The 14,273-nt window shown below is 51.7% G+C and overlaps 1 protein-coding gene across 8 annotated transcripts in view; it reads right to left on the minus strand.

The window, feature by feature from the left end:
* Positions 1-14,273, minus strand: part of SCN5A (sodium voltage-gated channel alpha subunit 5) — a 94,183-nt gene that overhangs the window by 14,010 nt on the left and 65,900 nt on the right. For all 8 annotated transcript variants that reach the window (XM_030329652.1, XM_030329646.1, XM_030329645.1 and 5 more), the window contains 4 exons: positions 12,212-12,332; positions 11,137-11,291; positions 3,093-3,266; positions 3-125 (listed from right to left, as the gene is read on the minus strand). In XM_030329652.1, coding sequence (XP_030185512.1) covers positions 3-125; positions 3,093-3,266; positions 11,137-11,291; positions 12,212-12,332 — 573 coding nt within the window. The remainder of the gene's footprint in view (positions 1-2; positions 126-3,092; positions 3,267-11,136; positions 11,292-12,211; positions 12,333-14,273) is intronic.

Genomic DNA, 14,273 nt, shown 5'->3' on the forward strand with positions numbered 1-14,273 from the left:
ACCCTCATGCCCTCAAATCGGGACAGGGCTCGCAGGGGTCGGAGAGCACGCAACGTCCGCAGTGACTTGATGGGGCCCATCTCTGCGAAGCCCAGGGTGTTGGCCACCAGGCTGATCAGCGAGACCTGTGGGAGGTAAGGAGGGCGGGAGCGCCATGGGGACAGCGCTAGAGGCAGGTGGGAGGGCTCCTGGCCCACCTAAAGCACGGCTGGTGTCAGAGGGCCAGCAGGCTTTCCCCGCGTCTAATCTTTGCTATTTCTGGCTGCGTCGTCTTCACGGGCTGCCGCGCCCTGGGCTGGCCTTGCTGGGGCCCACGAGGCTGGGCGTGAGACCAGTGTGTCCCCGCTTTCAGATCTTTACTAAGGGCCTGCTCTGTGCACTCACTAACCCAAGGACTTGGGGTGCCTTATCCCTATTCTCCTGCCGAGTTCCAAAGCCAGCCGCTGGCATGGAGGGACAGGCACACAAAGCCTGGGCTTTTGGTCCCCGCGGGCTTGCCTTCAGGTCAAATTCCTTTTGGGAAGGGAGGACTATCCTGGGTTGACCGTGAGCAGACAGGCCATCCTGGGGCTTTTCCCCAAAGCCGGACGTCTCGCCATCGGCCATCTTCAAAGAGGGTAGGCACAAGCGGAACGTCTATGGCCCAGGGACCGGGTCGGGCCAGTCTGCCCAGCAGCGCACGCTGGTCATCTGTGCTTTCAAAGCTTGGGCCCCTGCCCCACGCAGAGCCCTTCCATCTCAGCTGACCGCAGCTCCCTCCTTCCAGCTGCTCAGGCCGAGAGCCTTGGCGTCATCCCCGCCTCCTCTCCCTCTCTCACACCCTGCGTCCAACCCGGCAGGATTTCCTGTTGGCTCTGCCTTCAGAATACATCAGAAGTCCAAATATTTCTCACCACTTCCACTGCCACCACGCTGGCCAGGCCACGGTCATCTCTCCCCTGGACCGCCGCCAGAGCCTCCTGACCCTCCTCCCTGCCTCCACGTGGGCCTCACCCCCCCCCCCCCCCGCCCCTGTGCTCCTTCAGGAACATGTCATTCTTCTGCTCAGAGCCGCCGCAATGCCTTCCCACTTCGTTCTAAATAGAAGCCCGTGGTTTCCCCTCGGCCCCTTGCAGCCTGGCCTCATCTCCTGTACCTCCCTTCCCCACTCAGTCTGCTCCAGCCACTCGGGCCCCCTTGCCGTTCCTCGAGTATGCCAGGCACGCTCCCACCACAGGACCTTTGCACGGCCCCTCCAACCTCTGCTTGGAAGGTTCTGCAGATGTCTGCCCGGCTGACCCTAACGTCCTTCACGTTTGCTCCAACGTGTCTCAGTGGACCCACCCTGGCCGGCCGATTTAAAGTTGTAATCTACACCTTCCCCTCGCCAGAGTCCCGGCCCTCCTCATCCCCTTTCCTTCTCCGCTTCCTTTTTCTCCTTCTCCACTTCCTTCTCCTTGACCTCGGACAAGGCCCCTCTCTGCTGTGGGCCTCGGTTTCCTTCTCCGCAGGCTAATTCTCCAGTTCTGGGACTGGGCAAGAAACACTGACAGTCCCATTTGCCCGGCCTCAGGTCTGAGCTCCCCACGGTGGCAGGTGGGAGGGGCTCGGTGGGCTTCCCCAGGAGTCTTTGCAAATCGCCTCCTGCCTTCCTCGAGGGGAGTCGCTCGGCAGACCCGGCTTCCCAAGAAGCTGCAGAAATAGCTGGGTGGGGGCCTCGGGGCAGAGGCGCCAGGATCCCAGGCTCGGCCACGGCCCTGGGGCAGGAGGCCTCCCAGGCCCTCTCCTCCCTCTCAGGGAGGCTCTGAGGACTCCATGCACACGCTAACCCAAAGAGCCTCTCCTGTCACGGCCACCCACGGATTGGCCCCCCAGCAAGGCTGAGTCCCTCCCTGTGGCCTCTGAGTGGGGTGTGGGGCGGGGGGGACTGAACAGAGACCTGAGCCTCTTCTGCAGCCACGTGAAGGACCGCCCTGCTGGTGGGCGGAGCCTAAGGCCAAGCCCAGAAGCCACAGGTGCCCTCCGGAAAGCTCTTACCCGGCTTCGGATGTGGACCCACCTTCTGTTCTGTAGGACCCGCTGCAACCAGATGGCGAGCCCTCACCTGAGCCCCTGGCTGTCCCCTCTGCCCTCAGTGAGTGCAGGCCCGAGGCTGTTCCACACCCTGCTCTCGGGCTCCCCTCTGGCTCTTCTCACACGCCACTGTGCTCAGGAGCCCAGGGGGACGCTGCACGCATCGTGCTTGGCACCCGGCAGCGTCCTGGGGCCTGGGTAGCCGTGGGGCAGGCCCCCCACCCCTGCTCCATCTGCCAACCGGGCGCTCAGAAGACGTGGCGCCTCCCGCCCTCCACCCTCCCGGGACAGGCAGGGAAGCTGTGCCCGCCTCCCCAATCGTCCAGGGCACCCACCCAGAACCCCTCAGCCAGCGTTCGTGGCTTTCTGCCTTCCTGTACCCCTTTCTCATCCTCCCCAAGTGGTACCTTCTACCTGAGCCCGGAGGATCGCCCGCTGCCTGACCACAATCCCTTCACCGGCCCCGTCCCCTCTGGCCTTTGGCTCACTCTGTGCACACGGCCTCCTACCATGTGTGGGCGCAGAGGATCCGAACCGGCGACCTAACTAGTGGGCCTGACAGCCGCTTCACAAGACGTAGCGGGTGCTCTGATACAGGCTGGTCTGCCCCCGGACTTCCGGCCCTCCTGGGAGGGGGCCCCACCCCTGCCCTGGCTCGCGCTCCTGCCTGGGCTGCTCCTCACTCTCCCCCTTAGGGAGTCCAGTCTCCCCCAGAAGCCTCGGTCTCCCCCCCCCCCCGCCCCGGCTCCTCTGTCTCCCAAAACCGGGGTGCTGACGGCCAGACCCACGCTCCGATTCCCCCCAGACTGGGAACGTTATGGGCGGGGCCTGGGTCTCTCCTGCGACGGGGGCGTGGCCTCCTTCCCCTCTGCCCGCTCCGCGGCCCAGCCTCGTGCCTCCGCGTCGGCCTGCGGACTCCCCCCCCCCCCCCCCCCCCCCCCCCCGCCCTGCCATTCTGCCCTTCCGTCCCTCCGCTTCAGCTCCTTCCCACCCTGGCAACCGAGCTCCCCTCCTCCCGTCCCCTTCCGGTCCACACTCACGTCCACGATGAGGAAGTCCAGCCAGCACCAGGCGTTGGTGAAGTACTTCTTGAAGCCGTAGGCCACCCACTTGAGCAGCATCTCCAGCACGAAGACGTAGGTGAACATCTTGTCAGCATACTCCAGCAGAACCTTGATGGTCTTCCGCTCCTCTAGGTAGATGTCCTCGAAGGCCTGCAGACCGGGCCAAGGGCGGCACCCGTGACGTCCAGACCACGGCCGATCCCGCCCCGCGCGAGACTCCCTCCCCTCATCACGGCCCGAGGGGGCGGGAGCAGAGGGGAGGCACGTAGTGGAGGGGCCCTTCCCGGGTGATCACGCTGGACTGGATCCGCGCGCTCTCCCGGGAGCGCGCGCTCCGCCGGTGGCTCGGGGGTCTCGTGGGGCACGTGGACAGCAAGGCGCAACGTGCGGTGAGAAGGCTTCTCCCTTCCCACCGAGGAGCGAGGCTCAGTTCTGAGCCAGCGCACCTTTGAGACCTTCCTCGGACGTGCTGATCCCCCGTGTTAACAAGGAGCGTGAGTGGGCGCGGGCTCGGCCCACGGCCCTTGGGCCGAGAGCACCGTAAACCCTCTCTTTGTTGTTTTCATTCCACTGCGCCGTTCCTCTCTTTACGAGGTTACCCACTTTTCACGGGAAATGAAATTGGTTTCCAGTGGTAACGATCATTAGGTCTCTCTCTCCAATGCGTTTATGTAGAGACACAAAAGCCAGTGAGAGCTGATCCAAAGGAAAATTTCCGGTAAGCGCCGGTGAAGGCAGTTTGTCAAGAAGACGTTTGGAGGATGCGCGACTCATTATCCTGGGGATCGGGAAGCTCCCGCTTCCTAGCACTCTAGAGTGTTCCTAACACTCTAGAACGTGTCTTTGTCCACCGCCTCGTTCCCGCCTCAGCCCCGCTTCCTGAGCCAACAGAGGAACCCTTGCCCCGTCCCAGGTGCCCTCTTGCACCTCCTGTCCCCATCTGTCCCTGCTTGGTGTGCTCGGGGGATCCCAGTCTAGGCAACTGAACACGTCACTGGGGGCCCCGGGGAGCCACCTCCGCCTGTTGCTCTGGGCCTCCCTGCCTGCCCGCGGGGCCCAAGGGAGTCACTGGGGCCCCCGGTGGCCAGCGCTGTCAGCCCTGGTGTGCCCTGCCCAGGCATCTATATGGCTAGCCCAATCAGCGTAGACAGGACACAGGATAACTCAGGTCCCAAAATGGACTCTGGGAGTTGTTCAAGATGAAAAGTAGGTGTGTGTGTGTGTGTGTGTGTGTGTGTGTGTGTGTGTGTTTTCCTGATTACAAAAATGTGTGCTTCTTACAAAAAAATTAAATAATCTAGAAATCCTAAAGAAGAACAGGAGGCCCTTCTGATTTCATGACATTACAGTAACCACTGCTAACATTTAGGTGAACATTCTTTTCAACACTCGCTATTTGTGTGCGTATGACAGCACCCAATTTTCTAAGATATGCTCTGCCTTTAAGCTTCTTTTTCCGCTGAACAATCTCTTGTGAGCGTTTACCTACTCTGTAACGTGACCTGCAGTATCTACCTAGCACTCTTTTAGAAGGCCGCATCCTGTTTCATTATTTGCACATAACTCTTGTTTACTGAGCTCACATGCCTGTGGACGAACATTTCAGCTGTTTCCAATCTATCACTAGTAGAAACAACATCGCAGCAAACAACGTGAACGATTATCTGTTGAGGATCCATGTCCAGAATTGGGGTGCCGGGTCCAAGGTGTACTTTTGGTACAGATGGGGAACAGGCTCTCCAGCAGGGGAAGCCAATAGACATTCCCCGCACAGTTGAGGAAGCTGGCTCTTTCTTCCCCACGCCACTGACAGTGCTGGGGTTTCTCGTCACTTTTCCTAGCCTGAGGCATGAAAACTGCAATTTGTTACATTTTCATGTATTTTATTACTGGCCGTGCTGACATCATTTCCTTGGATATGGGCAGTGTTCCTTGTGCGACCTGCCTGTTCATCTCTATTTTTTTTTTTTTTTACTTGAGTGTCTGGTTTATTCAGAGACATTATTCTTTGTTATATACAACTTGTCCTAGTTGTGTGCCTTTAAATCTTGTTTAGTTTATCCATTGACGGGTGAATAAAGAAGGTGTGGTAGATCTATACAATGGAATAGCACTCAGCCATAAAAAAGAATGAAATCCTGCCGTTTGCAATGACATGAATGGAACTAGAGAGTATTTTGCTAAGTGAAGTAAGTCAGTAAGAGAAAGACAGATATATGATTTCACTCCTATGTGGAATTTAAGAAACAAAACAGATGAACGAACATAGGGGAAGGGGGGAAAAAGGCAAACCAGGAAACAGATTTTTAACGACAGGGAACGAACTGAGGGTTGCTGGAGGGGAGGTGGGGGGGGAGATGGGAGAAATAGGTGATGGGGATTAAGGAGGGCACTTGTGATGAGCACATATATACGTGATGAATCACTAATATTACACTGAAACTAATATTACACTGTATGTTAACTCACTGAAATTTAAATAAAAACTTGAAAAAGCAAAAAAAATTCAACCTATAAAAAAAAAAGATCTTGTTTATTTTTGTTTACCGTACTGAAGTTCCATACTTCATTTTCATTTATTATTATATCTAATGTAATCATATCATTCATTATGATTTTCACCTACTAAAACCTTCAGTATCACGTTAAGAAAGCCCTTACCTAGTCTAAAGCTAGGACAAAAGATGACCCTTCTTTTCTTCTTTTTCTTTTTAACTTTCTAGTTTCATTATTTTATATTACAACTTTAAAAATCCAATATATTTTGGTGAAGAGCAAATATCCATTTTAATATTTTTTTCAGAGTGGCTTGTCGGTGCTATAACGCTTTATTAAAGAATACACTTCCAATCTACACATTAGAAGTCAACTTTATCCCATACACTACATTTCTGTCTTTGCTTAAATTTACTGAACCTCTCTGTGTGCTGTCCTGAATTAATATCATATGAATCTTCCTGGCCATTTTTAGTAATCTTCAAGATAAAATTTAGCAATCTTTCATCCAATTCCCTGAAAAATGTTGCAAACTTATCGTTATTGCACTTAATGCATTAACTGCATTAGGATGTAACATGGAATCTTCCTACCCAAGAGCAGAGTATATTTATAGTATATTTATTGGTCTGTCTTTTTCTGCACTGCTTAGCTAAGTTTTAGAGTTTTCTTCATGTACCTCTTATACATCTCATGCAATATTTATTCCCACTTATTTTGTGTTTACAATGTCTGGCAAATAAGGACTATTCCAGAAATATTACTTATGACTAAATGGTTTCTGTTAGAATAAAACAGCAGCAACAATTCTTTGTGTATTTATTTTATAACTGGCCATGTAATAGGTTTTAAATTTTTTCTAGCAATCATTATCTACAAGTAATGCTTCAGTTATATTTATTTCTATTATTTTAACTTATTTTATACTTGACTACCTTAACTCCAATTCTTCTATTTTCTTTCTCTTTCCCTTCCACCCTTTCTTTCTTTCTTTCTTTCTTTCTTTCTTTCTTTCTTTCTTTTTCTTTCTTGCTTCCTTTTCTTTTCTTTCTTTCTTTCTTTCCCTTTCTCTTTCTTTCTTTCTTTCTTTCTTTCTTTCTTTCTTTCTTTCCTTTCTTTCTTTCTTTCTTTTTTTCTATTTTGAGAGAGAGTGCAAGCAGGTGAGGGGCAGAGAAAAACAGGAGAAGGAGAGAATCCCAAGGAGGCTCCATGCTGTCAGCACAGAGCCTGATGTGGGGCTTAAACTCATGAACAGTGAAATCATGACCTGAGCTGAAGCTGATTGCTTAATGGACTGAGCCACCCAGGTGCCCTCAATTCTCCTATTTTCTAATTTTTATCTTTTATGTTTACTTTTATTGACTAATTGGGCAGCTAGTGCTTCAAGATTATTACTAAATAATGGAACAACCGCTAAAAACTAGTTAAATCATCTTCGTAGTCCTGACTTTAATAAAAATGTTTCAAGTGCCTTACTACTAATGATGATAATAGAAGCTAATTTGAGAATGAGTTTTTCTCTAAACTAAGGAAATATATTTTATTTCTATTCTTACTAGAGTTTTAAAAGTCAGGCATTCATTGAGGTAACTATGGTTTTCATCTCTGTCCTATTCATATAAATAGATTTCCTAGTATGGCATTATTCTGCCATTTTAGAATATACTTGGCTATGATGTACTTACTTAAAAAAATATATTGTTGGATCTTATTTGCAAGTATTTCAGGATTTTTGCATCACTATTTATAAATATGGTGTATGAAAACTGGTTTTTAAAAATCAGCATTATTTAACTTATATAAAAAGCATGTATAGACTTTCTTCATAGACTAGAACATTTTTATATTTTATTTTATTTTATATTTTATTTTATTATTTTATTTTATTTTATATTTTAGAGAGAAAGAGAGCACACAAGCAGGAGACAGGGGCAGAGGGAAAGAGAATCTTAAGCAGGCTCTATGCTCAGTGTGGAGCCCAACACAGGGCTCAATCCCATGACCCTGGGATCATGAGCTGAGCTGAAACCAAGATTGTGCACTTAACAGACTGAGCCACCCAGGTGTCCCACACTAGAATATTTTAAATAGGATAGGAATTATTTTCTTCCTTGAGAATGCAGAAGAATTAATGCTTGGAGATGTGAGGGATCAGATTAGCTAGTGGTTTATCTGTTTTATTATTTTAATTTTTCAAGGAATCAGCTTTGGAATTTCATATCAGTTTTATTTATTTTCTGATTAGTTTTTAAAATTTTATTAATTATTTCCTCATTTTCCTTAAGATAATTTTGTTGTTATATTTGTAATTTCTTGAGTTAAATAATCAACTTACATTCTTTCTATTTAATAATAAAAGTGTTTAAGTCTATGAATTTTCCTCTTATTACAGCTTTGGCTGCATCCCATAAGTAGTACTCTCAGTATTATTATTTTCTAGTTTTTTATTCCCCCAGCCAGCTTTTTTCTCTCCTTCTATTTTTTTTTCTTATTTTTCTAGATCTCAAGCAGACAGAATTGGTTGAATCATAATCTCTGATTTACAACACACTGTCATCTTTGGTCCATGAGTAGCCTCTATATTTTACTTATTTACTTACTTATTAATATAATGAACACTGATGAACCTACCACCAAACTATTTTCTGTTTGACCCAAAGTTTAAGAATGACTTTTACACTTTTAAGGATTGTTGTTGTTATTGTTTTTTTATTTCTATTTTTGCCATATCTAGCACTTTCATTATCTGTAAAATAGACTTAATACTAGTACTTATCTCTTAGGGTTATTGTGAGAATCAAATGAATGAATCTTTGTAAAATGCTTACAACAGGGTCTGGTACATAGTGGGTGCTATTTAAATGTTATTATTTCTATTATTAGGTTAGATAAAATTAATTAACTATATATACATATATTTTAGATCTCTCATCGTTTTGTTCTTTCTATGTGATTTGTCAAGAACTAATAAAAGTGTGGTAAAATCTCTCTGTACTGTTACACTGTTGCCACTTTTTTCTTGTCTTTTTATTCTAATGGTTTTTGTTTGATATAAGTGCTATGCAATCCCAAGCAAAAATATATTTATAATAGTTTTTTTTTTTTTTAATTATAGCTTGGATCTGCTTGGTTTTATCTCAAGCTTCTTATGTTGAGTTAAACTTTGCTTAATGTTAACAAACAAAAACACTCTAGTTTTGTAGTCATTGTACTTACATTTGCCTGATATATCTTATTATTTTACATTTAATATTTCTGAGTGACACCATTTTGGTTTGTCATTTAAAAACACATAGTGGAAGGGTTTTTTTTTGTTTTGTTTTTAAATGTTTTTATTTATTTTTGAGACAGAGAGAGACAGAGCATGAGCAGGGAAGGGGCAGAGAGAGAGGGAGACACAGAATCGGAAGCAGGCTCCAGGCTGTGAGCTGTCAGCACAGAGCCTGATGCAGGGCTTGAACTCATGGACTGTGAGATCATGACCTGAGCTGGAGTCGGATGCTTAACCTACCGAGCCACCCAGGTGCCCCTGTTTTTGTCTTAAATCCATTCAGGGGCACCTGGAAGGCTCAGTCAGTTAAGCATCTGACTCTTGATTTTGGCTCAGGTCGTGAATTCATTATTCGTGAGATCAAGCCCCGGGTAGGGCTCTGTGATGACAGCATGGAGCCTGCTTGGGATTCTCTCTCTGCCCCTCCCCTGCTTGTGCTCTCTCTCTCTCAAAATAGATAAATAAGTATTAAAAGAAATCCAGAGTCCTTTCCTTTTAAAAGATGAATTTTATCCAGTTACTGTTATTATTAAAGCACATATTTGATTTTGCCTCTGCCATATTATTTTCTGTTTCCTGGTTTCATGTTTCCTTGTTCCTTCTTTTTTCTCCTATCTTTTGCTGTAAGAGCTCTGTTTTCTTTAAAAGAAAATTCCCTCCAACAGTTTGGAAGGGATATATAGTTTGCTTTCTGTTAAACAAGTTTATAACTTTAAATAACACACTCAGACTTCTTTTTCTCAATATATCATCGACGTGGTTTTTTTTAAAACTGTGCTTGGCTGTCTACCCTGATTAGATTCACCATTTGCTTGCCAAAACTCCTCCTCACTTATGCCAGGCTGAGTTTTTCCTCCACAGCCCAGACTACATGGCTCTGGCTGCCCTTGTTTGTGGCTGTTTAAAAACAAAACTCGTTAACATATTGTCAAATCATCCTTCTCTGAAGCCTACAGAGATTTGGCTCTAGCTGCCGATGGTAAAACAGCATGCAGCCTGCAAGCCATGGCTCCAGGCCCACTCTGGGACAGGGGAGGGCAGTACAGAATGGGGTGGGCCCAGAGATTTAGGAGTGACAGCCGCAGTGCCTCCCCATGGCCTGCCCCCGCAGGAGGCAGCACAGAGTGGAGGCACATAGCCTTGGGTCAAAGTGCCCCTCTCTCTCGCTCTATAGTTCAAAGCATTCCCTGATTGCTACTCATCCATGGGGTTCTCACCTCCCCAGCAATAGCAAGCGCTTCCTCCCTTGGGCCAGGAAAGTTACTATCTCTTCTGCCTGCTTGACCACCTGTCTCCCTGCTCACCCGCATCTTCTAGAACTCTCTCCAGGGGTGTCCCATCTCCTCCTAGAAGGACTGAGAGGTCAGAATCGGGTGCTTGGTCAAACCTCCTTGTCCTCCACGGTCCAGCTGCACTTGCTGTCTCCAGGGAATCTTCCTGATCGCTCCAGTCCCCCTGACCTCCCAGCCATTTACTCCATTCTTGTTCCGTTGTCTCTCTGGAGCTGATCTCTACCCCAAACCTACTGAATCTGGTTTCCCCAACTAGACTCTGAGCCACTGAGGCTGGGGTTGGGGTCTCCTCCTCTTGCTGCCCCCCATGGCTCATAGGCCTAGATACAAAGAGAGCTTAGAAAAGGCCTCTTGAACGAACAGAAGGTCAAGACAAAGGACTCTGGAATCTGACTGCCTGGGTTCAAATACCACATCTGCTGCTGAGTGAGGTGGGACCTTAGGCAAGTTACTTAACGTTTTTATAAAGGGTTATTGTCAGGATCCAAGTGATACTGTGTAGACTGCAGAGCACGGCCTCTCACCCTAGAACACGTGGAATAAGTGAAACTACCAGTGTCACATCAGCCAGCATTGTTAACTGCACTGAAACGGCCTGACGGGGCTGTTTGCAGCTGGGTGTGTCACCGGAGCTTGGGGGTAGGAGGCTGGTGACCTGCGACCTATGCCAGCTGGGTGCTGTGAACTGGGGGCAAATCACCCCCCTTTTGTGGAACACAGGGGTCTGGAAAGATGACCTCTGTGAGCCCTTCCTGCTCTGACCTCCGTACGTGCCCTGGTGTTGGGAGTTTGTGGGCTGATTCCCGCTCCCGGTGGGTGGGGGGGAAGCACATCTTCAGCAGAGGCTCTGCCCCAGTTCCCCGTCTCCTCCCCAGCCTCTCCAGCGGGAGACTTCCCTTCCCCGCCCTCCTCCCCTCCTCCATCCCTCTCTGCCCAACCCTCTGCATCCCCAGGAGGGTACCAGTGCTCCGCTGCTGAGCAGGATCATGAAGATGATGAATGTCTCGAACCAGCTGTGCTCCACGATGCGATAGCAGGTCTTGCGCAGCCGCCACCAGACCTTCCCCGGGGCCTGCGTGGTGTCCACGGCGCAGCAAGGACAGCGCCGGACGCAGCCTGCGGGGGTGGGGAGGGGGAGGGGTCAGGCCCAGGCCGGGGCCTGCCAATGCCCACGCCTGATGGCGGAAGGTCGGATGGCGGAAGGAGTGACTGAGAGAAAGAGGGTATGACGTGGAATAATGAACGGGGCGGGCGGGGGTGGTGGACGGCAGGAAGCACCGCGGTGCTGTCCTCGGGGCCCACGCTCAGCAGGAACTCCAGGGAAAGGCCGCGTGGACTGGGCACCCAGTGAGTGGCTAAAGGGCCTGGCAGGTCTGGGGTGGGGGGAAGGCTGGGGCTGGGATGGGCTCCTGCTTCTCCTCTGCTCATCTGGGAAACTCTCCCCCTGGGGAAATATTCCCGAACCCCTGGGGTGCTCTGGGGCGCTCTGTCCCTGGGCCTTGTCCATGTTTGCAGTTTTTGAACCTTGGGAAGGGCAGACCGCTCACTGAAAGCCCCAGATGACAAGGCCACGTGGAGGGCGAGCTCTCATTTTAGCCCCAGCCGCCTGGCGAATACACCACCCATCCGTAGAGTTACAGACGCCGGCGACCTGCACGGCCACAGGTCACACCCACAGGTATTTACAGAAGGCCCACTGCGTGCCGGGCACCGTGCCCACCTGGGGGCACAGGTGAAGACGATGGCGTCCCTGCCGTGCTACCAACACAGTGTCACTACGACTACCAACGCAACGTCGCTGGTCCTCGGTGCCGCTGACCCACACTGCCCAGCCCAGCACTCCGCGGGCAGACTTGCCGTGATTCAAGTCCTGGGCACGAGGAGGGGCCCTGGGGTCACGAGGAATGGGGTAGAGAGGGCAAGCATCAGGGACAGGGTGCGGAGCCACATGGCCCCTGGCCCCAAATCGCTGCTGGTCGTCCAGTAGCCCTCTGGGCGGGGCAGAGGCCGGGGCGAAGGGCCACGCCGGGCAGTACCTTCGGTGAAGCAGTCCTCTGGGTCCTTGACATCCTCACCCAGGTCAGGGATCTGCTCCAGGAGGTCAGCAGTGTTGGTCATGTCTGCTGTGCTCCCTTCCGAGTAACTGTCCTCCTGAGTCTGTGGGCAGGGGTGTGGGGTGGGGTGGGTGAGGGCCATGAGGAAGCCTCCAGCCTGGAGCCCAGAGTCTGGGGCAGCCGGGGGCTCCCTAAGGGAAGGTGCCCAGACTACTTTCCATTACACACCCTGGAAATCTGAGCCCAGGGTGCGTGGGCGGGTGGGGACCTGCCCCGGGCTGAACTGAGGCCCCTCGGGGGTCCTGAGTCTGTGCTGGAGTCTAGTGTGGGGTGCAGGGGGTGTGTGGGGAGGGAGGGCACTGGGGCCGGGAAATGCATCCATCTGGGAACAAACGGACACGGGCAGCAACAGCGACACATCCGGCCAAGGATACACGGTAGTGGCTTGGCACACAGAGCCAACAGACATGCCACAAGGGGAACAGAGTCAGGACCAGGAGCACAGGCACATACAGGTGTGGGGTCAGACACGCAGAGAACAGGCCAGCAACCCAGCGCGCACTTCTCACCCAGTTCACAGGGAGAGTCTGGGGTAAAAGCAAGAAAAGATTGGAAACGTCCCTGCCCCGCTAGGCTAGGCGGGGTTCTGCTGCCCTGACCTTGCATAACCTGATTATAGCCGGGCACGCGCGCGCAGCCTGCCCTTGTGAGTGTCTGTGTTAGTCTCGTGTGGGTTCCAGCGTGCAGGGGCGCAGTAGTGGAGCCTGCTGGTGCCCTGCCCGCTTCCCTCGTAGCCACGGCACCGTGACGCCGGCTGCTTAGCTGGCTCTCCAGAGCACGGTCTTCAGCCGGGGACGGCCGTCCCTGCTAACGGCGTGGGGGCTACGGCCCAAGCCAGGGGCGGCTGACAGTGTTGCACCGCTATGGGAACACAGAAGGCCAGCCCCTTGCCTTGGGGTGGGGCAAGGCCATGTGCAGCTCAAGCCCCAGGGCTCCCAGCGGACCAGGCTGAGGCTCGAATCCAGCACTGGCCTTTCGCAGCTTCTTCCTTGGCCTCACCCTGCTTCTCCCATCTCTTTCCCTATCGGCTTCTCTGAGGGCGCTCCCTCGGTAAATCATTTGCACAGGAAGCCTGACTCAGACTCTGCTTCTAGGAGCCCGCTCCACAGACAGCCATGGCACGGCCGAGGCAGGGGCTTCTGAGAAGGAAGGGAAGCCTTCAATGGCTTCGGATCCCATCTACGCCGCCAGCTACGTGGGCAAGCCCGCATCTCCAGCTCCGCCTGGAGATGAGCTGGTTTGAGTTCCCGGGCCTGCCTCTGCTCCTGAAGCCACCTTCTCTTCCCTTCCTCCCGTGACTCACTCCTCTGGTTTTTCACAGTCCTCTTAAGTTTTGGTGTTTGTGATGGGGAAGGGCTGGACGCTGGTGGGAAAGGCGAGAGGGCCGGGGTGTAGGGTGGAGCCGTGGCCCTTTTGGGGTCCCTGTGCCTTGGAGGGCTTCCTCCTTCTGCCCCCAGCTTCGCTATGCAGCGGAGCTGGGAAAGGCACGAGCCCGAGGAGGTCTCTGTGCTACTTTTTCAGACACCGGAGCTGCGTAAAGTCCGCGGGGCATCCGGTGGGAGCCAAGCCTTCAGGACCCCGCCGCAGGTGAGATGAGGGGTCCTTCTCCCAGGAAGACCCAGCCCACTTCTCTCTCCCCCTTTGATGGGTCCCACCACGAACTGATTTGAGGAAAGGAAGACGTTTCAACATTCCAGTACGAGAGCCCCCCCCTTCTCTGCGACTTTTGTGCCCCTCCTGTTTCCAGGTGCCTTTCTGTGTCAGACCCTCCAGGGGAGAAGTGCGACCCGCACCGTCAGGGTGAAGACTGTAGCGGGCGCTCGTGCTCCAAAGATGACCATGATCGCGAGGCCTCCCCCGAGCCCATCCCGTGACAGGGACCCGGCAAAATGGGCAGTGCTCTGCTGGGGCAAGTCACAACTGCCGGCCAGGCCCAGGCTGCAGGGCCAGAGCCACGGAGCGCTGTCTCTGAACGCTTGACCTC

Source organism: Lynx canadensis, chromosome C2 (assembly GCF_007474595.2).
Source record: "Lynx canadensis isolate LIC74 chromosome C2, mLynCan4.pri.v2, whole genome shotgun sequence".
Taxonomy (NCBI): Eukaryota; Metazoa; Chordata; class Mammalia; order Carnivora; family Felidae; genus Lynx; species Lynx canadensis.